We start from the raw sequence: 20,158 nt of genomic DNA, 5'->3' as shown, positions 1-20,158 counted from the left end.
TGCCAGAATATCTATTTAAGGGAATGAGATCACGCTCAATAAAGAGGCAACACTTATTATATTTCAATTAAATGATCACATGGTTTTCATCTCCACTCGTACTGCGGCCATTGGGCCTCGTCTTGTGTATTTTAATAAACATTACGCATGAGAACTCACAACGCAGCGGCTGCGTGGCCCCTTGTTGGACCAGATTGCAGCAGTTTCCCGTGTGGAATAATTATTTAACTTTCTCATACTTTAAATGAGACTGTTTTTGCAGTTATTACTGCGGGCCAAACAGGGACTCAGAGGTCCACTACCTAATATAAAAAATGCACATTATATGCTATTGCATAATTCCTAAAGGATCACAGCCTTGCAACCTTTCATGATACGCTTTTGACACAAAGTGGTATCTCTCGGTAAATGATCAGAGTCTGTAAACATACTATATCATTTTTAATGAGACTGACACAGTTCTCTGTGTTCCTCTCTGTTCTTGCCTCCCAGAGCAGCATATTATCAAATATTAATGGGCAGCATGGTTGCTCTAATACTGAGCTCTACTTGTGTTCATCTATCTCCAGTGTGCAGTCTGAAATCTCCTCCGAACTGCAGCGAGTTGTCAAGTTCTCCCTGGGAAAAAAAACAAACTCCTGTTATACATTTAAATGTTGCAGTTGTCCAGCAGTGCACACTTCACTGGCATTACTATGAACCTTCAGTTTGTTCAGGGCAAGTATACGACTCGTTCATAACAGGTACGCAGATGCGTTTCATTCCCTCGTGACCCACTCACGAATTCCTGTGAAATGCAGTACGTTTTTAGTAGGTCAGGATGTTTGCCTAACCCACTCTAACATCTCCTGACACACTTTAATTGCAAGCAGTGGGACACTGTGTGAAGGACATGCAGAACACACTGATGAATTAGGTTAATTGAAATGGCTCTAATAAAATCACCCAAGAGAAGACAGCCTGAATAATGCCATTAAATGATGCAAGATCTAATGTGTACAACATCAGATAGATTCCATATAATTGATCCGGGATTGAAATGGAGTCTCGTTACAATATCAAATGGGATAAAAATACAAAATTAATAAGAAAGGTGACGTTTTGGCTTATTATTGAGCGGACACAGTTTTGTTACACAAGTAGTTTCAGGGATTTGGCTCTTACCTGGGTGCCTAGATTTGTTTTTTTCTCCTCGTTTTCCTCCTGCCTCTTTCTTGATTCCAAACACTGCTCTGAACATCGCTGATGTTGCTTCACTCTTCCTGTGGAATTACCAACATGTTAATTGAAATTAGGAAGACGTTATTAAGTTATTAATTCTCCCCTCCCCCCCCCCCCAACACGCACACACGCACACTTAGTCTTTAATTCAACAGACGAAGAAGCTGTTTTTATTGGTGTTTTTTGAGACCATGATAATGAGTAAGTTATTATTATATTTTAATAATTAGCACACACATGTGGACACACATAATAAATGATTAACTCAACTTACCTGCGTTGAGTCTTCTATGATGCCTGCTCGTCCCCTCGTTAATCCACACGGAGCGGATGGAAGACTCGTTCAACTCGCGGAGTCCAGTTTCGAAGTGCTGCAGCTCCTCAGTCAACTCCCAGTATGTGAGAAGCAGAGCCGGGTGCGCGCGTAATTCACGCGCGTGTCCGTCTTTTACCTGAAGCTATTTTCTTTTATTTGATCATCGTTATTAATATCACACTGCTATACCACAACAAAAAATAATAACCATAACAATAGTGATAATAATATCAATATAATAATGAAAATAATAATGAAAGTATGTTGACTCATATACTTTCTATCATTGGCTGAAATAGTTTTTTAATATTTTTGCATCCAACGAACATTTAAAGAGAGAGAGAGAGAGAGAGGGGCCACATGTGGTACTGGTACATGTGTGGAAATTATAAGAGAAATCCCCATTCATTTGTCAAAAAGATTTTTCCTCCAACATGTGTTAAGTAGAATTCAGAAGAAGTCATCTATACAGACCATAATGTTATTCACACCGAAGCCGTGTAATTTGTATTTGTATCGAACAAATTGACATGGTTCTAAATGCGGAATGGGTTATGAGGATATATAGTAAATTTCAGTGGACATTATTCCTGCGCACTTACTTGTAAATCACGGTAATGATGATATAGTTCATACTGTGAACACCAGGAGGCGACAGCGTAAACACACGTCTCCTCGTTGCCCTCCAGGGGCGACCATGAGCCGATCCGGTAACCTATTTAAACGGGAAGCGACCACCGCCTCAGTCTTTTCGCCGACATTGCCCCTCACGCGCATGTCAGGAGGAAGTCAGCTCGTCTGCTTAACGTCAGAATGCAACACATCGCACGCGGTTTGATCCGCAGCGGCGACGCGGTCTCTTGTAAGTATATTATCTTCATCTATATTAGTTTACCTCGCGCTTCGTGGGTCGTTTAGAGTGTCGGTTGTAGGTTACAGCCACGAGGACACGTGCTGCCATTTTGTGTCGCCGACGGAATCCGCTTCGTATAACGACAGCGTAACGTTACGCCACGTGACTTTACCGTGTCTTTTATATTGTTGGAACCGCATTTCGGCACACCGAACAACATTTAGTGAAGAACCGGAAATATCCGAGTTGCTACCAGGCCTTCATTTAAAGACTAAATAAATGTCTCAACCACGTGGTTTGGGGATGTAACTTAATAAATGGTGGATACTTTTACTATTTCCTCATCTCACACCGTAACGTGACTGGAGCTACTTTGTGTCGGCAGTTCACCAACCCGACACTTGTAATTTTCCGTATGTTGGAATCCTTTTCTGAATACAACTATTAAATAGCACATGCTATCATTATAATGCGTGATGTGGAGATTGCATTTAACAATTAAACTCTGCATTACTGAGTCTCTGTTGACAAATAACACGTGTCTTGTTTTTTTCTAGCAGAGCAGACGCCGTTTGGACACCTGTGTGAGCCGGATGGAGCCGGATAGAGGTGGATGAGTCTGCAGCTCATCAGTCGCTGCCATGGCAGTATGACTACTTGACAATGGGTCCGAGAGAGGAACCACAGATAGAGGGCAGCTCCCATCTGCATCGAGTCCTGTGTGTATGAGATGTATGTATAACTCGTTTTCTAACTTTCTGTGATCAAGCCTTTTTCGTGTGGCTGCATCTTTGACAGCCTGGGCTCTCTGCTGTGAGTAAACCTGGGTTTTATTAATTTAGATGCAATATTAAACGTCCCTGCGCTTTCTGCTCGCCTCTTCCGTGGCGTCTCGGATTGAATCGGGGACGATAAATCCAATATACCACTTTTATTGGTAAAATAGTATTTTTAATGGAGGTTTTTTTGACAGTTTTTTCTCCTTTATCCAGTCCATGAGGCTTCGGGGGATGAAGTCAGAAGATGGTGCAGATGCATTTGAGCATACTCTGAATTAATACTTGGTGAATACAGGTGAGCATTTGTAATGTTGGTCGAACTTCACTTTGCATCCACTGATAGACCTGAAGCAGCTTCTTTGGCTTCTTGGTTTGCATAGAGATGCTAAACTGAGCTTTCCTCGTGCTTTCTGACTGCTACATTCTATAGCAGCACCGAATAAACTGAGGAATACATGCACCCTTGTGAAAGGTCAGATTCACAAGTCTGTATTTACCATCAATGGGTTTTTTATTTCACCTTGAAGGTGTGTCTCACACCCTGCTCTTGTATATGACATGTATTACTTTTATATACTAACACTGACAAACATTTTACTTTATAGGTACGCTAATAAAATTCCACATTGTGGAATAAAAACATTTTGCCATTTACTTGCTGTGTCTTTGAATTGGGATAACTGTCTTTGTTTGTATGCAGTAATTAAGTTTATTGTGTTTCCATGTTCTTGCAGGTAAACACACCAGGTGTAGACACCTTATTTGGACAAACTACTTTTCTATTCCCACTGATGCCCAACACACTGCAATGCTCGTAAATGTTGGACCTATACATTTTCCTGCAGCGTTGATCTTTCACAACTTCTCAACCACTAAGTGCAATGTGAATCTTTTTTTTGTTATTAAACCATTGAACCCCTGAACTCTTCGTTATTTTGTGAATTAACTTTAATGAAAATGGGTATTACTCCTGGTAGAATAAACGGGTAACAAAGGAAGACTTTTATGAATATTTGTGTGTCTGAAGTTGCGATGAGCTTGAAACACCATTTGCAGGAAAAAATTGGCATTGCTGCCGTTGAGTCGATGAAAAGTGAATGAGGAGTCGCCTGGTTTAAACCAAAGGAGGTGGATGGTGAGGTGTTTATGTATTTTATTCAGTCAATAAAGTACAATATTCTATATAATATACGAAACTGAAAAGGTAAAGGTAGAAGCAAAAAATTATTATATATCCTAATCTAAATTATCAAATAAATTATGTTAAACCATTTAATAAATCAGTCATTACACTTTAAAACTGTCCAGATGAGCCGTTAAGAAAACGTAACTACAAATACAGGAAGATTTACATCAATTGTCAAGTACAATTTTAAAAGGTCTAAAAACAAATGTCCTCAGTCCATGCCCAGTTGAGTCCTGAGCTCTGCTGGCTAGAACTAAAGTCGTACTGGGACCTCGTGGGTGCAGAAGCTGAGGCCAAAGCCACGTCCAGAGTTGCACACAAGAGCAGCACTTGAATTTCTTGCCTTTTCTTTTTCTCCTACAATATATCAGGATACAACGACCTCACCCTGTAACACACAGCCTGTGGTTGACCTCATCGTCCAGTGTTGCTTTGGCCTGATGTGGTAAGCTGGAGGCCGACCCAGGCCTGCTCTGTATTTGGGAGGGACACCGCCCCTATCAAAATATGGTGGTGCATCGGCCTTGGGAGGGTCCAAATCTAGTCAGTCTTTTCCTCGCCTTGGTAATGTCGGTATTCCGGTTTGAGCTCCCAGGTGTTCTTGTATTTCCCCTTCACATTGTAGATGCCGATGTCACGCAAGATTTCCTTCAAGTAAATCTGAGAGAAGAATAAAAAGGATGAATGTAATGCTCATTCTCTGAATCAGAGATGCAAATATCATTTTCATAAAAAGCTGAACAAAAGAATAAGGTTTAACATATTAACATTTCCAACTAGGGTGGATGGTGGTAATAAAGCTAAACTAGTGTGGTATCTTCTATGTAGAATGGCCTTACCGAGTGTGAACGACTGATTTAATTGTTTTTTCAGTGAGTTAAAGGTCTGTATGAAAGTTAGATGTGGCACTCTTACCACAGGCTGTTTGGTGATGTCCACTAGGTCTTTGATGTTGTAGAACTGATGCTTCTCAAAAGCAGAAAACAACATGTCCAACACCTGCTGTTTGTCTGCTCTGGCTCTCTTGCCCTCCTCCTTCTTTTTCCGCTCGTACTCGATCTGTCGCAAAAAGTCAAAACATCCAGAGGTCAAAAACACATCAGTGCCTTCACATGTCATGCCTCTTTTATTACAAGTCCGTTGTAATTAGTATCGATTGCTAAATTTATCTAGAAAACTGCTTAACGTGGTCATCAGCAAACATTTGTCAGACTCATTTCTTACATTGTAAGTATGGTTGGCCACCGGTTTGTAGTTGCTGGTGACAGCTTGTTTCAACTGTTGTGACAGCCGGACCGGCTTGGCCAACTCTTCAATCTGCAACCTGTGAGGACAAAGAAAAGAAACGGCTGGATGACATGATGCACTGCATCGCAATATCTATGCAATGAATGTTATATGAATCACAGACATAATGAGCTACGTTCATGCAGGTTCAGGCTCGTAACAAGCTGACTTGTGTGTGCAAATTATTGGTTCATTACTCGCCTCTTCAGCCTCATATAGCTTTCACTAACAGCAGGTCTGCACTCTGCTCTCTGCACAACCACTCCCTCCAAGGCGATTTTATCTGAAAGAGAGGACGGCTCATGAACAACACATCAAAACGTTTGCATTTCTAAGAGCATGTTTACTCCATAAGTAGGGAAGGGTGGCGGCTTCCATGTGCATAACAGAGGTGTTGAAAGCAGACGCTGGATAATGCGTTGTGAGAGGAAGAACTAAATAAATACACTCCTTATTATGGGAAACTCCACAATTGTGCATTAATTCCTCTGATACCGTAACGCCACTCATCATAATGAGGCTACAACAAACCGCCCAACCCTGACACACACACACACACACCTAATTATTCATCACATAGTTTTTTTCTAATTCAGTTAAGCATTTCTCTTTACTCCACGAAAAAGACTCCAATTTGCGTGCAAGTGTCATTTTCTCTGTAAATTATTCATACATAAAATAATATAAACTTCTTTTATCTCCCACTTTTTTCCAAGGCTGTCTCAAGTCCAGCCACACTGGCTGTCCACTGGCTCAGAATGGAAGTCACGCGGTCCCTTCCAAGTCCCTAAAGTCATCCATATAGGGCTTACTTGAATGAATGTGACACCGTTTGATGCTGTAATTAAGTATTCAATCAGTATTAATGAAAATAACTTTAAATATTGTGTATATACGCTATTGTAGTGGACAAATAATAACACTAATCAAAAGTTAAGTCAGTCGTAGCTTTGTCCTTCCAGGACTAGAAGTCTCGCTGATGGAAAGGTGATCTAATCTACTTGAACAGGAATTTAAAAAAAGAAGTAAAACCCCAAATCAATGACCCATCATTGAAAACGCCACTGTATCCCACCACAGAGGGTTTATTTACCTGTAGTTTTAAAGGAAGCTTGCTAACGTACATAGAATAAATCTCTAATCTAACATTTAGAAACAGTCAAGATATGAATTATCTTCTCAACAAAATGTCCCAACTGGACTAGAATCACAACCACCACCACAAGCAGGAGGCACTTCACTCAAGCGCAGAGTCCGACCAGACTCCCCTCCCTCATCCTCCAATCAAGGTGGAGCAAACAAAGAGCAGAAGCTTCATATGAATGTTGCCATTCGTGCTCAAAAAGGAGAAGATGCCTGTGTGAAGGTTCAGGGCAAAACTGTGCTCCACATGAGGACCATGTGTCTACGAGTTTGGTACCAATACATGCCTCTTCCCAATCATGTATATGGGTCGCTATTGTGATACGCCACTTATTAATAATAATAAAAAAGAGAACAGACGCTCTTTGTGTCTGATTCCCAGTGGGGCGACTTTGTCGCTCGCTGGACTCACCTGGACCTGCCCCCGCCCCCGAAACTGAGCTGCTGCCATCAGATCTTTCTTCTGACTGGCCTACAAGAAGGGATGGAGGGTTGGTAAACATGAAAATACAAGGGATGGAAGACGGAGGAAGAAGGGGATCGAACCACAAGAACCACACCCAGGGTTTAGTTGCACACCAAAAATGTTTAAATCACACAGGAGCTTCTCGGCGTAATGTTCCGAAGAGTACACACGCGTGTGCACGAGCAAAGCAAGCATGCCCTCACAAAATTTAAAAAAGCACAGAGATCCGACACATCCATGACAGGGCTGCACAAATAATGTAATTGCAATTGGGAAAATGCAGCATTTATGACCTCCGTCTTCTATTTGTCTTTTCTGTTAATATACTGAATTTCATAAGTCTGACCATGACCAGCTTTTTTTAAATAGCTGCCTTAATTGTCAGCTTGCTGGTAAAAACGCTGAGTGTGCAGCCCTCAAACTCACATGCACACACGAAGACCGTACATAAGAGGCCGTCTCAAAGAAAGCACAGTAGCACAAGCTCACCATAGCAACAACACACCAACATCACATGAAGAGGGCAGACAAGGCTGGTGAAATTCAAACCAAGAAAAAACATGCACAAACTAAAATCAACTCCCAATTCAGCAATGATGCGTGTTGATATTGATATTGATCTATATTATACATGAGGTCTGAATGGGGCCATAGTGCCTGATCATGTATCCAGTCTACTGAGATGATTGACAGTGGACTGAAACGGTCGCAGCACAAACAAACGGCTGGCGTTAAGATCAAACACTGAAACCAAATTTCCATCGCAGATAGAAATGGAAACACAGACCAGACTAGATGAAGATAAATCTCTATCAGGCCAGCTCTCTTCCGTTTTCCTCGAGTGTTCACTTATCCACTGTGAACTGTGCACTTCCTACGTGTACTCGGGACTGTGGACCACCTCACACTCAGGGAAATGTGTTGAGAGCTCACCACACACAGAGACAAGCAGGACAGGCAAGGGAAAGACTGCACAAGACAGCAAGCTGTACAAATAAATGATTTAAGAAAGACGGGCCCCTCCACCACCTGATCACACAGAACTTACCTCTGGGCTCTGGCACAAACAGATTATTCACATCACAGAATGAAACAGCTGCACTCTCAGCAAATACATGGCATCCTCAGAATGAAAAACAGAGACTCACCTGATGAGTTCTCTGTGAAGACCGCCAGCATCTGACCCGCCACCGTCTGCATGATGAAAGGGTGGTCGCGAGGCGCCAACACCGTCTTGTCTTCGATACCGTCGATCACAGTCAGCTCTTCATTTAAAGTGAATGACACCTGTAAAGTGCAGTGTGATCCGCAATTAATATTCTCAGCCCCCTTTTCCACAGCAGGCATTCACACGTATGGTGACTTGTTCTACTTTCGGCATGGACGAACATATTCGTACATTAAATCCTCAGGGAAGAATCGTGAGAATCCGATAAAACTAATTTGTCTTACACCAACACTGACTTCGGTGGATTACTGAATGTATTCTTATGTGTGTACTACACCATGAGGATGGCTATCATCATCATGGCATTGTACTTGATGGTTGAGATAGATTGAGTATGATCACTTACCTCTGCTTTTCCTTGGTTTCCTTTCCTGAGAGATCAACATAATGAGCACAATTATAATGAATGTATTGGCAGGAATAACTAATTATTACATTACATTTTCAATGCATCAGTAGTATAGATTACCAAAACAATCATTGCTGTCTAATTCACCCTTCATCAGCATAGACTTTTATTTGTTCCCTTTTCCCCTTCCGAATGAATTGTCTCGTGTTGTTCAATGACTACGATCACTTGGTTTATAACTCAGAGGCACACATAAACAACTCAAACTTGACAGGATGGCTTCTGCTATTTCCTCGATGTTCAGTTGTTTCACGTACTTGCATATTCGGAGTTTCCCGACGTCCCCTCTGCCCGTCGCTTTCGCCCATTGCTGAGAGAGATATTTGGGTACCTGCATGAAGAAACATGGGTATAACTCATTGTTGATGGTTTCATACTGCAACAATGGGACCTTCTGGTATTAACTTCAACGTAAGAGCTCACACAAATATTCTGATGAGTAGATGTGGCTTGAGTTTAATTGTAGCTAGTTAGCTAACTAACACGTATTTAACTGAGCCGACGTTAGCTCAGCACACGCTTCAGCGCTAAGCTAGCTGCATTATATGATCCTTACCGCGGGTAAAGCTACATTAATGCGTTATTACGTCCTACATCCTAATCCTATTGTTCTTCAGGGTATATACGCACCTTCACAAGCCACACGCCGGTGTTCTGTTTGGCACCAGTTAAATCCACCTCTCCTTTCTCTGACATGTTTTTAAATGATGTTTATTTTAGTTTAACAATTGTAGACTGTAGCAAACGACGCACAATCCACGCATGCGTAGAAGACATACGAAAGTACGGCGGCTCTGAAGGTTCAACGAAGTGTTTTCCTTCTTCACGTTTGATCAATACGTGCAGTTTATTCCTCAAAATATAAATATATAGATCTCTCTCGATAGACAGAGGAACTTTCATAAATAATAATTCATGGACAAGAGGAACATTCATAAATGATAATGCATGGATAGGAATGAGACACAAAAGTTTGGAAAAAATTTAATGAACCTAACAAACAAAATGCAACTCAGTATATCTATTTTACAGCAACATATTCAGTACAAAATGTGTTTCACAAAATCAATCACTGTATATCAATGGAGGTAAAATATGTATTTGTATTATCAATTTTCCTCCCAAGGAGACAAATATGATGTCTACTGCAGAAATAATGCAAGCTCCACTGTCTAATCCTTCATAAAAGCATGATTCTTTCTAAAACGTTAGCTTTGCACCCAGTCAGTGACATTGACTCCTATAAATGGCCATGCCTTGAAAAGACAGTTTAGTCCAGTTTAGGTCAATTTGATTCCCCATGTATGCAACATGTGATAATCTGAACAAACAGTACATATTTTTAAAAATTCCACAGCCTGACTGTAAATGGCGGTCAGCCGTTCAAACATGTTTTTTAAATACATTTTGACAATTCTTCACAGGAACATTTTGTCCGTGCTGTGGGAGAATCGGGTGTTCAGTTCCTGAGATTTCTTCAGCAGCCGCTGCTTCTGCGCTTCATCAAAGCGATTCACCTGCAGGTCTTCATCACGATCGAATGCTCTCCTTTCCACTGGTGCATCAGCCTTCTCCTTGGCTTTTTCCTTCATCTTCTTTGTGTGCAAACTCACCAGAGACTCAGCACGTTTGGTCTCCTGATAACAAGGGGTGGATAGAAAAACTTAAGTCCTCAGTAGAATGTGAACAATAACATCGGAAAGTAATTTAATATGGGGACACCTAGGATAAAAGAATGGTGAGGTACAAGCACTTACGTTATGCTGAGACACTTTCTTTGCCATTTCCAGGTCCTTCTGGGAGACTTGTGGGACATAGACTTCTTCTACTTCACCTTTCTTCTTTTTCTCAAGGCGTTCCTATAGGTCAAGTATAAATCAATGAAATGCAGGGTAAAATATAAGCTCCAACATGTCCAAGTTATTTTGCATTAAATACCTCAATCTTGCGCTCCCTGTCTAGTGGCGTATCCGTCCAAATAGTGCGATCCTTGTTCTCTGGACCAGACTTCTTCTTGAAGGTCCTGGCCCCCAAGCCAATGTGCTGCAATTCTGGTGGGAGCTCTGTCATCCATGTTTCTCTGGCCTCCACCTCAGGTGTGTTCTGTTTGCCCAGAAATACACACGGGACACATTCAGAACTCAGAGGAAGAAAACTTTGAAAGAAATAAGAAAATTAACAGGACAGCCTTGTATCAATCTGCATGTGTGTAACTGAAGAGTTGGTACAGTTGCAGTCTGCAGATAAAACTCGAGAGGGGCGGGTGGGACTCACATCTCCTGTCAGCTTGTCTTTCATCTTGCGTGCTCTGCGCTCAAAGTCCAGCGCCACTGGGTTTTCAACAGGCTCTGTGGGCGGCATGGGTCCAATCACGTCCTCGTCCTCAGCCTCGCTGCTGGAGGACTCTGCCTGGTAGCCAGGGGGTAGGGCAGGCCCTGGGAAATCCTCTCCATCCTCACCATCTTTATCCTCATCATCGTCATTTTCATATGCTGCTCTGCGAAAACCAGGAGGCAAAGCTGGTCCCAGCATAGGTGGCCTGAGGTAACATGATTACATTTACAGCTTCAATATTTTACTATTCATCCACAACACAAGTAATTCATGTTCCCACCTTTCAGGTGAACACTGTTGTTTCTTGAATCCTGGTGGTAATACTGGTCCAAAAAAACCATCATCGTCTGTTTGTTGTACATTTGTGCTTTGCACCCTGTTAAAAATAAACACAAGTTACCGTTTTGTTTTTTGAAGCATATGTGTCTATAACCTGTTGCCCGTTAATGAACCTACTTTTCTGCAGCTGTGTGTTGTGTTTTCATTCTTTTGGTCGACACCTCCTGTTCACTGTCATCCGAGGAGCTCGACGGTTCTCCCCGTTTATAGCCGGGAGGCAAAGCGGGGCCAGAGACTAAGGCAGAAATAAACAATATAACATCACGTTAGGAAGCGAGACGTGACGAGAACCATACTTGTTTATACAGCATTTAATCCAAAGCAAAGGTGTTATGTCATCCTCTAACGTTACTTACATCCATCGTCGGAATCAGAATCTTCGTCGCTTTCTTCCTTTCTGAACTTCCGGGGTACAGCAGGTCCCATTGGTTTGTCAGACGACATATTGGACACCGAGGACTTGTTACTTACTCAGTCACGTAGTTTCAGCAATTTCTATTAAAATGTTAGAAAAAAGCAAAAGAAAAGGCTACCCCATAGACGAGAGAAACCTCGCGGGACACAGTTGACCCTTGACTCAGGAAGTAAACAGTCACGTTTGCTAAAAACAAACTGCTATTGGGCTGCAAGAATAATAGCACGAGACATTACCTTATCGTGTAGTGTTGCTTTCTATTTTAGACATACAATCATCTGCAGTTTTGATGTGCATTAATTATACCAATTAATTGGGATAATTATGAAAGAACTACGCGTTGGTGCAGTACAATTGAAACAGTATTATTAAGGAGTAAAGTTAAAGTATGTAATTTGACATGTTAGTATGTTCGTTTAATATCTCTTTTCTAAAACTGAATATTACCTCTATAGTAATTATTTCAGAATACTTCTCTATATGCGTAATGCCTTTTGTTTCAAGATTTTAAAAAGTTTATTTTGAAGGCAGAGAACGGAAGTAAGGTATCTTCATTATTTAATTCGACTAGACTCTGGTATTGTGTCGTAGCAACAGTCGTCACATAGTGCAGTCCAACTTTCAGGAGGACACCAGACATTTTATGAAGATATGCCGGTCATGTTTGTTGAGACATCGCCTATTTAAGAGTTAGTAAAATGGGTAAAAAAGATAAAGGAGATCGGGGTGAGTTTGTAATGCTAGATACGGTGTCACCTAGCGTACGGTTAGCTCGCTGTTAGCTCACTGTGGAATAGTTGAAGATCTTGTGTACTGAATCCTCACATGTCCCTGGTGTGTATTGCTGACGACGCTGTAGTTTTGCAGTTGGACTCCCTGAACGCCTCATTTGACTATGCCTTGTTAAATGGTAGCAAAAGAGTATAAAACACAGCCTACATTTTATAATTTAAAACGCGGAAATGGTGACGTGACTGCGTCTGTAATAAAGTACACAGCTACGTGTTTTAGCTCAAATACAGCGACCTATATGCCTGTGTGCTCTCATGTTTAAACGCCTTACATACTAGCAAAAACGACAAATAGTTAAAGAACAGAACAAGCTGTAATGTTATTAAAGAGAAGATGTATTGTAAAGAAAAATAAATATAAAACATACTGGGTTTTAAAATGAGGAATTTTATACCATGACATTGTTGAAACCCTTAAACAAGATCATTTACATAAATATATTTATGTTGTCTGTTATTTGTCCACCTCTATTGCTGAACATGATTTCTAACTCATGATGTGGTCTCACAGACAAGAAGTCCAAAAAGCGTTTCTATGAGGAGGAAGAAGAGGAAGAAGAAGTAGTGGGCAGCGAGTCTCAGGAGGCCATACCTGCTGCTGCAGGGAAACATGTGGAGGAGTCCAGTACAAAACTGGATGAGTATGGTGCCAAAGACTACCGTATTCAGATGCTGTTAAAGAATGATCACACTTCACGCCCCCTTTGGGTGGTAAGATGTGTTTGGATGATTAATGTATTCACTTGAGACTGTTTACTAATTCACAACTTGTCTTTGGTTATTTTTCTCATCCCCTTTTTTTCTCCTTCATTTTTCTCTCCTCCAGGCTCCAGATGGACACATCTTCCTGGAAGCCTTCTCACCAGTGTACAAGTACGCCCAGGATTTCATGGTGGCCATTGCCGAGCCAGTGTGCAGGCCTAACCATATCCACGAGTACAAGCTGACAGCATATTCCCTGTACGCAGCGGTCAGTGTGGGGCTGCAGACCTCTGATATTGTAGAATACCTGCAGAAACTCAGCAAGACGTCAGTACCTGATGGAATCGTGCAGTTCATTAAGGTCTGAATAAGACAGTGTCTTGTGTTTTTAGAGAAGAGGATAATTTTCAATATGTGTATACATATATATATATTGTTTTGTTTTTTTGTGCCAGGTGTATTTAGTCATTGCACTTTATTCATTTCCTTCTCTCAGCTCTGCACAATGAGCTATGGCAAAGTCAAGCTGGTGCTCAAGCACAATAGGTAAAACCACTTCAGCGACCTTTCCCTTCTCTCTTTCCAGAATTATTCATCCCGTCAGTGCTCTTCTTTTACGGTGCTGCCTGTCTTCCTTCAGGTATTTTGTTGAGAGTGCCTTCCCGGATGTGATCCAGCGGCTTCTGCAGGACCCCGTGATCCGTGATTGTCGTCTCCGCACTGCAGACGGAGCGGACACTGAGCTTATTACTGAAGTCATCCAGAGCAAGTCATTGGTATGCCATCCAAAACTTTAAATATTCACACACAAACATGAAAGTAATTTATGACTGTTTAAAATTGAAATAGTCCATGAATCTAAACACATTTTAAATATAAACCTTTATTTTTATTCCCAAATAATAGGTGAAGATACAGATGCAAAAGATTAAAAAACTTCAACCAAATCTTCCAGCAAAGAATATTGACAATGATGCGTAATTGGTGTGACCCCCCCCCCCTGAATATATGCATTTGCAGATGCTGCAGCTACTGCTCAATGGCAGCACAACCAAGGTTTTAAACCTGTGTGTAAAATGGGATTACGCAGACATTTTAACAAAATAATATTAATGACGTGAGGAAGGACGACTTGAACTGAACAGTCATATTCAGTTAAATTATGATCATTTCTGATTTTAAAGCGATAAGTCATGTGGTGTTTCTGAAATATAACTGTAGAGGCCAACAGGAGTCGTAACTGTTGTCCTGGTCATTCACTAACAAATGTTTCTTTGTGTTTCCTAAAAGATTTCCAAGCCTATTGAAGAAAAGGGAAGCACTTCTACCTCACAGCAGCCTGGCGATGGACAAACTTTAACCCAGCCGGTGCCTGATGACATCTTCAGCTACTATGAGCAGATGGATAAAGAAGAAGAGGAGGAGGAAGAGACTCAGACTGTGTCTTTTGAGATCCGCCAGGTACACTTCAGATTGATGTTCTTTTTCTTTTGCTGGTTCACTATTTATTAATTTGACATTAGTGCTGGCATTTATTTCGTTCATATATTGTGTGGCTTCATTTCAAATGACTCAACATGTTTCTAATTATATTTGTATGCCCTACTCTGAATGGTTCCTCTCTGATCTGGTGTAGGAGATGATCGAAGAGCTGCAGAAGCGTTGTATCCAGACGGAGTACCCCCTCCTAGCCGAGTACGACTTTCGCAATGACACAGTCAACCCGGACATCAACATTGACCTGAAGCCCACTGCTGTGCTGCGGCCCTATCAGGAGAAGAGTTTGCGCAAGATGTTTGGGAATGGACGTGCTCGCTCTGGGGTCATCGTGCTGCCCTGCGGTGAGACAGCTGGCTTCCGGCACGCGATGGAGGACAGAACATTGAGTGACAAAACAGAAAGGACACTCCCAAAAGCATTTCATCACAATAAACATAATGTCTTGAAATGGCAAAAACATTTAGAACTTTAAAAAATATATATATATTTGACATAAACAATTAAGAATGTTTGCCTTACCCTTAAGAAACATAGACTGCTGAACTTGGTAGTCTTAATGTAGGCGTACCCTTGAACCCAAAGTATGACTTACTATTATTGTCCTGTGTCTAAAAACAGCTTCTATGTCTGAATGTTTTATCGCACCTTTGCTTTCCAGGAGCGGGAAAATCCCTGGTGGGCGTGACAGCGGCTTGCACAGTGCGTAAACGCTGCCTGGTGCTGGGGAACTCCTCGGTGTCAGTGGAGCAGTGGAAGGCTCAGTTCAAGATGTGGTCCACCATCGATGACTCTCAGATCTGCCGCTTCACCTCAGACGCCAAGGACAAGCCCATCGGCTGCTCAGTAGCCATCAGCACCTACTCCATGCTGGGCCACACCACCAAGCGCTCCTGGGAGGCCGAGAAAGTCATGGAGTGGATGCGGAGCCAGGAGTGGGGACTCATTATCCTGGATGAGGTGCACACTATCCCTGGTGAGCTGTTATTGCACATCAGTTTTCCAGACTACTGAATATTGCATTCCAATGTGACTACGTTATGCGAAGAGTATTTCGAAGTAATATTTGGGATACAATGGAATATGGGCGCCTAATTTAACAATAATGTTGTGCTTCCTCTGCAGCCAAGATGTTTCGTCGGGTTCTGACCATTGTCCAGGCACATTGCAAAATGGGGCTCACTGCCACACTGGTCAGGGAAGACGACAAGATTGTGGACCTGAATTTCCTAATTGGGCCGAAACTATTTGAGGCCAACTGGATGGAATTGCAGAACAATGGCTACATTGCCAAAGTCCAGTGTGCAGAGGTAAGTCTTACAGTTTCACTATCTTACAATAAATTAAGATAAAGGGACATAGACCTCATATTGATCAAGTGCTCTTCTCTGTATGGACTCAATAGATGTTGTGATTGAAATCAGTCAACTTGCCAAGTGAATCAATGTGTTGGTGTCTCTCGTGTACTAGAGTTGGCCCTTAATGAACCTTAATGTCACATGACCGATGTAGCTGGAGTCAAGATTCAACATAACATGTACAAGTGAGCATGTTCCACATTGATGAAGCTGCCTGAACAATGTAGTCATGTCTGTGCTTCAGGTGTGGTGCCCGATGTCTCCAGAGTTTTACAGGGAGTACGTGTCCATCAAGACGAAGAAGCGCATCCTGTTTTATACAATGAACCCCAATAAGTTCCGCGCCTGCCAGTTTCTCATCCGCTTCCACGAGCGTCGTAATGACAAGATTATGGTCTTTGCTGACAACGTGTTTGCCTTGAAGGAGTACGCCATTCGCCTCAACAAGTAAGTTGTTGACAACAAGAGCAGCATTCAAACACATCGGTGAACTGCCTGTTCTGACACGATTTCTTAAATTTTGTTAAAAATTCTGTTGTGATTTTCCTCTCTAGGCCTTACATCTATGGTCCAACTTCTCAGGGGGAACGAATGCAGATTTTACAGAACTTCAAACACAACCCCAAAATCAACACCATTTTCATCTCCAAGGTAGACCACTCAAACTATTATTGATTTCCTCTATGTATATATGGACCATACTCCCTTAGCCATGTGCCCCCTTGTGGACAGAAGGTGGCATACCACTGTATAAGACAACTGATTGAGTGTTTCATTTTCCATGTCTCTGCACTACTGTTGAGTTGTGTATGGAGTTTTCTGTCTCTGAGTGGATTTATATGGACGCTAACAATCAAATCTGATGGAAACGATATTCTAGTATCCTGATTGCTTCCTCTTCCAGACATTTAGTCAGCTGTAGCTCATGGGGGAGGGTGGTCATCACGCAACCACAAGGTACCCGGTTTGACCTCCGCTCTCCCCATCGTTGAATGTTGAAGTGTCGTTGAGTAAGACACTGAACCTCCAGTTGCTCCCCTGACGCTTCACTGCAGCCAACTGCTCCTTCATAACTATGGACGGGTCAAATGCAGAGAAAAATTTCCCCACGTGGTTCAACAAATGATATCAAATCAGAAACGCGTCCCTCTCTGAACAGGTTGGAGACACCTCGTTTGACCTGCCAGAAGCCAATGTTCTGATTCAGATCTCCTCTCATGGCGGCTCACGTCGACAGGAGGCCCAGAGGCTTGGCAGAGTCTTACGAGCTAAGAAAGGTCAGTCTGGCTGCAGAAAAAACAAACAACAACACATCTCTTGTTTGCCTATGCATGAACCGTGCTGATGGAGCTGTGTTGTCCATCTGTCTGCTTGTTTAGGAATGGTAGCAGAGGAGTACAACGCATACTTCTACTCGCTGGTGTCCCAGGACACCCAGGAGATGGCTTACTCCACCAAGAGGCAGAGGTTCCTGGTGGACCAAGGTTACAGCTTTAAGGTTTGTTCATCACTGCAGCAACTTGTCATCTCCGCACAATTTCATCTTATTTATGTCCCCCCCCCCCCCCTCCCTCGAATTGCACTGCGCATTTTATCCTGTTGATACACCAGATTGTACAGTTCTGCCACTGCCCAAATACGTTTACTCTCACTCTTTGGAACAATTACACCAACGGTGGTTTATTTCACTTATTTCTGGACTACCTAAAAGTTCTTAGTTAGTTAGTTTTATTTTAATTACACTACCGTTCAAAAGTTTGGGGTCACTTAAAAATGTCTGTATTTTTCAAAGAAAAGCACTGTTTTTTCAATAAAGATAACATTAATCAAAAATACACACTATACATTGTTAATGTGGTAAATGACTATTCTATGTGGAAACGTCTGGTTTCTAATGAAATATCTCCATAGGTGTATAGAGGCCCATTTCCATCAACTATCACTCCAGTGTTCTAATGGTAAATTGTGTTTGATAATCGCCTTAGAAGACTAATATCTGATTAGAAAACCCTTGTGCAATTATGTTAGCACAGCTGAAAACAGTTATGCTGGTGATATAAACTATACAACTGGCCTTCCGTTGAGCTTGAAGTTTGAAGAACAAAATTAATACTTCAAATATTAATCATTATTTCTAACCTTGTCAATGTCTTGACTATATTTTCTATTCAATTTTCAATTCATTTGATAAATAAAAGTGAGTTTTCATGGAAGACACGAAATTGTCTGGATGACCCCAAACTTTTGAACGGTAGTGTACATTACAAATTGGATTTTCTTCATCCAGTTTCTTACATTTATTCAGTTTCTATTATCTATTGCCTGGTATGATGTTTTCAAAAGGATTTGGTTTCATCAGATCCATTCTGGCTAGACTCACCAACACTGAAATCTGAGTGATTCTGGCAACAGCCATCAGGAGTTTGCTTCAGACGGACGAAACAAAGAATGAACCCGGATAGAAACTGGTTTCAGAAAAAAAGAGTTTATGTAGATGGAGGATTCCACCCGTCAGTTGAAGACAGGCCTCTATACAATTTAATTTAGAGAAAAAGAGTTAATATCAAATGACAAAATGCCTAACTCTACTTCTTTCATGCATTTGTGAAAAAAATATTCAGGACAAATGGGAACATGAATTAGAAAAAGTGTGTTCTTGATCGTTGGTCCTCATTTATGTGACGCCTCATTCTTGTACCATTTCCAAATACCATCTCTTTGATGTCCTGTTATTTTTCTTTCTCAGGTGATCACAAAGTTGGCTGGTATGGAGGAAGAGGACCTAATGTTCTCCACAAAAGATGAGCAACAGCAGCTGCTTCAGAAGGTTCTAGCTGCTTCAGACCTCGACGCTGAGGAGGAATTGGTGGCAGGGGAGGTTGGCGGACGACCACAGGTGAGGACTTTTTTCTTAAACCTGGACTCAGCGAGCACATACACTTAATTACATGTGTGCTATTGTATACAACACTATTCTCACCCCCGCACCTTTACTTCCTAATCAGTTCTCCAGGCGAACAGGGACCATGAGCTCCATGTCGGGTGCAGATGACACCGTCTACATGGAATATCGAGGCAGCAAAGCCTCATTAGGCAAGAACATTCATCCCCTGTTCAAGCGCTTCAGAAAGTAGATGCACTGACTCGAACCCTGACTCCTCAAGACGGACTCACTTTCAACAAGGCAACAGGACAATGTTGGGGCGCAACAATAGACATGTAAGCCCAACAAGGAAAACCCCTGTCCTGTTAGGGAGGAAACTATTGATAGTTGATTTTGTTTGTAAATTTGTCAGGGTTAAACTTTCACAAACTAAATCCAAGTAATCCGATCACAATAATCGGATCCTGATGTTAGCTAATTAATATGTTCTGTTCGGACACTTCTGCCTTTCAATGTTGCTAATTATGTTATGTAAAAAGAATAAAAGCTCTTTTGTTTTATTTTTATGTGTTTTTTTTTTGAAAGTCTCAAGTCTCTACGTCTTAACTTAGCATGAGTAAACCCCTGAGATGGTGAAGGTTTGGGTTGACTTCCTCTGCTTGTGGTTGATTTGAAGACGCCTCAAAAACAACATTCAGTCTGGTGCCTTGTGCAAGCTGCCATAGGGGCGAGTGTGGGAAAATACCCACCTCGGCCTCGCCGCTCTTCTCTCAGTAACCTGAATTGCCCTTTCTTGAGGCTCGAGGCTTGTTAAAGGTGTGATAAGCAGTTCTCTTCCACAGGGTACAGTAACCTGAATCGCCATTTCTTTGGCCCGGACAGTTTAAGCCCTGTTGTGTGTCCTCAGGAGGCTTATGTCTGCTGAGATGAGAGGGAGGGAGGGGGGTATG

At 41.8% G+C, this 20,158-nt stretch overlaps 4 protein-coding genes, 1 long non-coding RNA gene and 2 other non-coding genes across 11 annotated transcripts in view; 4 read left to right on the top strand and 3 right to left on the bottom strand.

Moving 5' to 3' along the window:
• Nucleotides 1-1,681, bottom strand: part of LOC130192931 (protein TANC1-like) — a 34,508-nt gene extending 32,827 nt beyond the window's left edge. Inside the window, exons 1-2 of the mRNA XM_056413134.1 lie at nucleotides 1,496-1,681; nucleotides 1,165-1,262 (exon numbers count right to left, since the gene is read on the bottom strand). Coding sequence (XP_056269109.1) covers nucleotides 1,165-1,240 — 76 coding nt within the window. The 5' untranslated portion in view covers nucleotides 1,241-1,262; nucleotides 1,496-1,681. The remainder of the gene's footprint in view (nucleotides 1-1,164; nucleotides 1,263-1,495) is intronic.
• A 592-nt stretch (nucleotides 1,682-2,273) lies between these two features.
• LOC130192979 (uncharacterized) lies at nucleotides 2,274-4,092 on the top strand. Of its 3 annotated transcripts, none has more exons than XR_008831490.1 (4): nucleotides 2,274-2,399; nucleotides 2,948-3,122; nucleotides 3,364-3,464; nucleotides 3,904-4,092. It is a non-coding gene; the product is annotated as an uncharacterized LOC130192979 (long non-coding RNA). The 3 variants fall into 3 exon arrangements; XR_008831491.1 differs by having other exon boundaries at nucleotides 2,277-2,399; nucleotides 2,951-3,122; nucleotides 3,383-3,464; XR_008831489.1 differs by having other exon boundaries at nucleotides 2,277-2,399; nucleotides 3,383-3,464.
• On the top strand, nucleotides 3,174-3,307 carry LOC130193352 (small nucleolar RNA SNORA31). Its single transcript, XR_008831583.1, has one exon. It is a non-coding gene; the product is annotated as a small nucleolar RNA SNORA31 (small nucleolar RNA).
• Nucleotides 3,497-3,628, top strand: LOC130193351 (small nucleolar RNA SNORA31). Its single transcript, XR_008831582.1, has one exon. It is a non-coding gene; the product is annotated as a small nucleolar RNA SNORA31 (small nucleolar RNA).
• Nucleotides 4,093-4,305: 213 nt separating the features above from the next.
• Nucleotides 4,306-9,634, bottom strand: gtf2f2a (general transcription factor IIF, polypeptide 2a). Of its 2 annotated transcripts, XM_056413214.1 has the most exons (9): nucleotides 9,519-9,634; nucleotides 9,146-9,219; nucleotides 8,826-8,850; nucleotides 8,400-8,538; nucleotides 7,198-7,257; nucleotides 5,844-5,925; nucleotides 5,580-5,679; nucleotides 5,271-5,414; nucleotides 4,306-5,015 (listed from the first exon to the last, which is right to left on the bottom strand). In XM_056413214.1, exons 1-9 carry the CDS (start codon nucleotides 9,582-9,584, stop codon nucleotides 4,896-4,898), a joined length of 810 nt encoding a protein of 269 aa, XP_056269189.1. In that variant the 5' UTR covers nucleotides 9,585-9,634; the 3' UTR covers nucleotides 4,306-4,895. The 2 variants fall into 2 exon arrangements, with proteins under 2 accessions (XP_056269189.1, XP_056269190.1); XM_056413215.1 differs by lacking the exon at nucleotides 7,198-7,257.
• A 225-nt stretch (nucleotides 9,635-9,859) lies between these two features.
• gpalpp1 (GPALPP motifs containing 1) lies at nucleotides 9,860-12,135 on the bottom strand. The gene is made up of 7 exons (XM_056412898.1): nucleotides 11,918-12,135; nucleotides 11,679-11,796; nucleotides 11,503-11,598; nucleotides 11,163-11,427; nucleotides 10,827-10,991; nucleotides 10,646-10,747; nucleotides 9,860-10,525 (listed from the first exon to the last, which is right to left on the bottom strand). The coding sequence occupies exons 1-7, from the start codon at nucleotides 12,003-12,005 to the stop codon at nucleotides 10,307-10,309; spliced, it is 1,053 nt and encodes a 350-aa protein (XP_056268873.1). The 5' UTR covers nucleotides 12,006-12,135; the 3' UTR covers nucleotides 9,860-10,306.
• Nucleotides 12,136-12,561: 426 nt separating this feature from the next.
• On the top strand, nucleotides 12,562-19,768 carry ercc3 (excision repair cross-complementation group 3). 2 transcript variants are annotated; one of them, XM_056413588.1, is made up of 15 exons: nucleotides 12,562-12,702; nucleotides 13,279-13,478; nucleotides 13,594-13,830; nucleotides 13,966-14,015; nucleotides 14,110-14,245; nucleotides 14,760-14,930; nucleotides 15,106-15,310; nucleotides 15,628-15,942; nucleotides 16,092-16,276; nucleotides 16,569-16,771; nucleotides 16,879-16,975; nucleotides 17,484-17,601; nucleotides 17,704-17,822; nucleotides 19,071-19,220; nucleotides 19,330-19,768. In XM_056413588.1, the coding sequence occupies exons 1-15, from the start codon at nucleotides 12,675-12,677 to the stop codon at nucleotides 19,456-19,458; spliced, it is 2,343 nt and encodes a 780-aa protein (XP_056269563.1). In that variant the 5' UTR covers nucleotides 12,562-12,674; the 3' UTR covers nucleotides 19,459-19,768. The 2 variants fall into 2 exon arrangements, with proteins under 2 accessions (XP_056269563.1, XP_056269564.1); XM_056413589.1 differs by lacking the exon at nucleotides 12,562-12,702 and having other exon boundaries at nucleotides 13,362-13,478; nucleotides 13,594-13,640; nucleotides 13,736-13,830.
• Nucleotides 19,769-20,158: the final 390 nt, after the last annotated feature.

The sequence above is a fragment of the Pseudoliparis swirei genome, chromosome 4, assembly GCF_029220125.1.
Source record: "Pseudoliparis swirei isolate HS2019 ecotype Mariana Trench chromosome 4, NWPU_hadal_v1, whole genome shotgun sequence".
NCBI lineage: Eukaryota > Metazoa > Chordata > Actinopteri > Perciformes > Liparidae > Pseudoliparis > Pseudoliparis swirei.
The sequence above is the reverse complement of the archived record's forward strand: the minus strand, read 5'-3'. Positions and strand labels throughout refer to the sequence as shown.

Coding starts and splice junctions, on each gene's coding strand:
- gtf2f2a (XM_056413214.1), bottom strand. CDS start 9,584: ATGTCAGAGAAAGGAGAGGTGGATTTAACTGGTGCCAAACAGAACACC. Junction 5,926..7,197: donor GGGGGCGGGGGCAGGTCCAG/GTGAGTCCAGCG, acceptor CCTCTCTTTCAG/ATAAAATCGCCTTGGAGGGA. Junction 5,415..5,579: donor TGGCCAACCATACTTACAAT/GTAAGAAATGAG, acceptor TTTTTGCGACAG/ATCGAGTACGAGCGGAAAAA.
- gpalpp1 (XM_056412898.1), bottom strand. CDS start 12,005: ATGTCGTCTGACAAACCAATGGGACCTGCTGTACCCCGGAAGTTCAGA. Junction 11,797..11,917: donor TTCTGATTCCGACGATGGAT/GTAAGTAACGTT, acceptor TTTCTGCCTTAG/TCTCTGGCCCCGCTTTGCCT. Junction 10,992..11,162: donor AAGACAAGCTGACAGGAGAT/GTGAGTCCCACC, acceptor CTGGGCAAACAG/AACACACCTGAGGTGGAGGC.
- ercc3 (XM_056413588.1), top strand. CDS start 12,675: ATGGGTAAAAAAGATAAAGGAGATCGGG. Junction 15,943..16,091: donor TGAGGTGCACACTATCCCTG/GTGAGCTGTTAT, acceptor CTTCCTCTGCAG/CCAAGATGTTTCGTCGGGTT. Junction 16,277..16,568: donor CCAAAGTCCAGTGTGCAGAG/GTAAGTCTTACA, acceptor TCTGTGCTTCAG/GTGTGGTGCCCGATGTCTCC.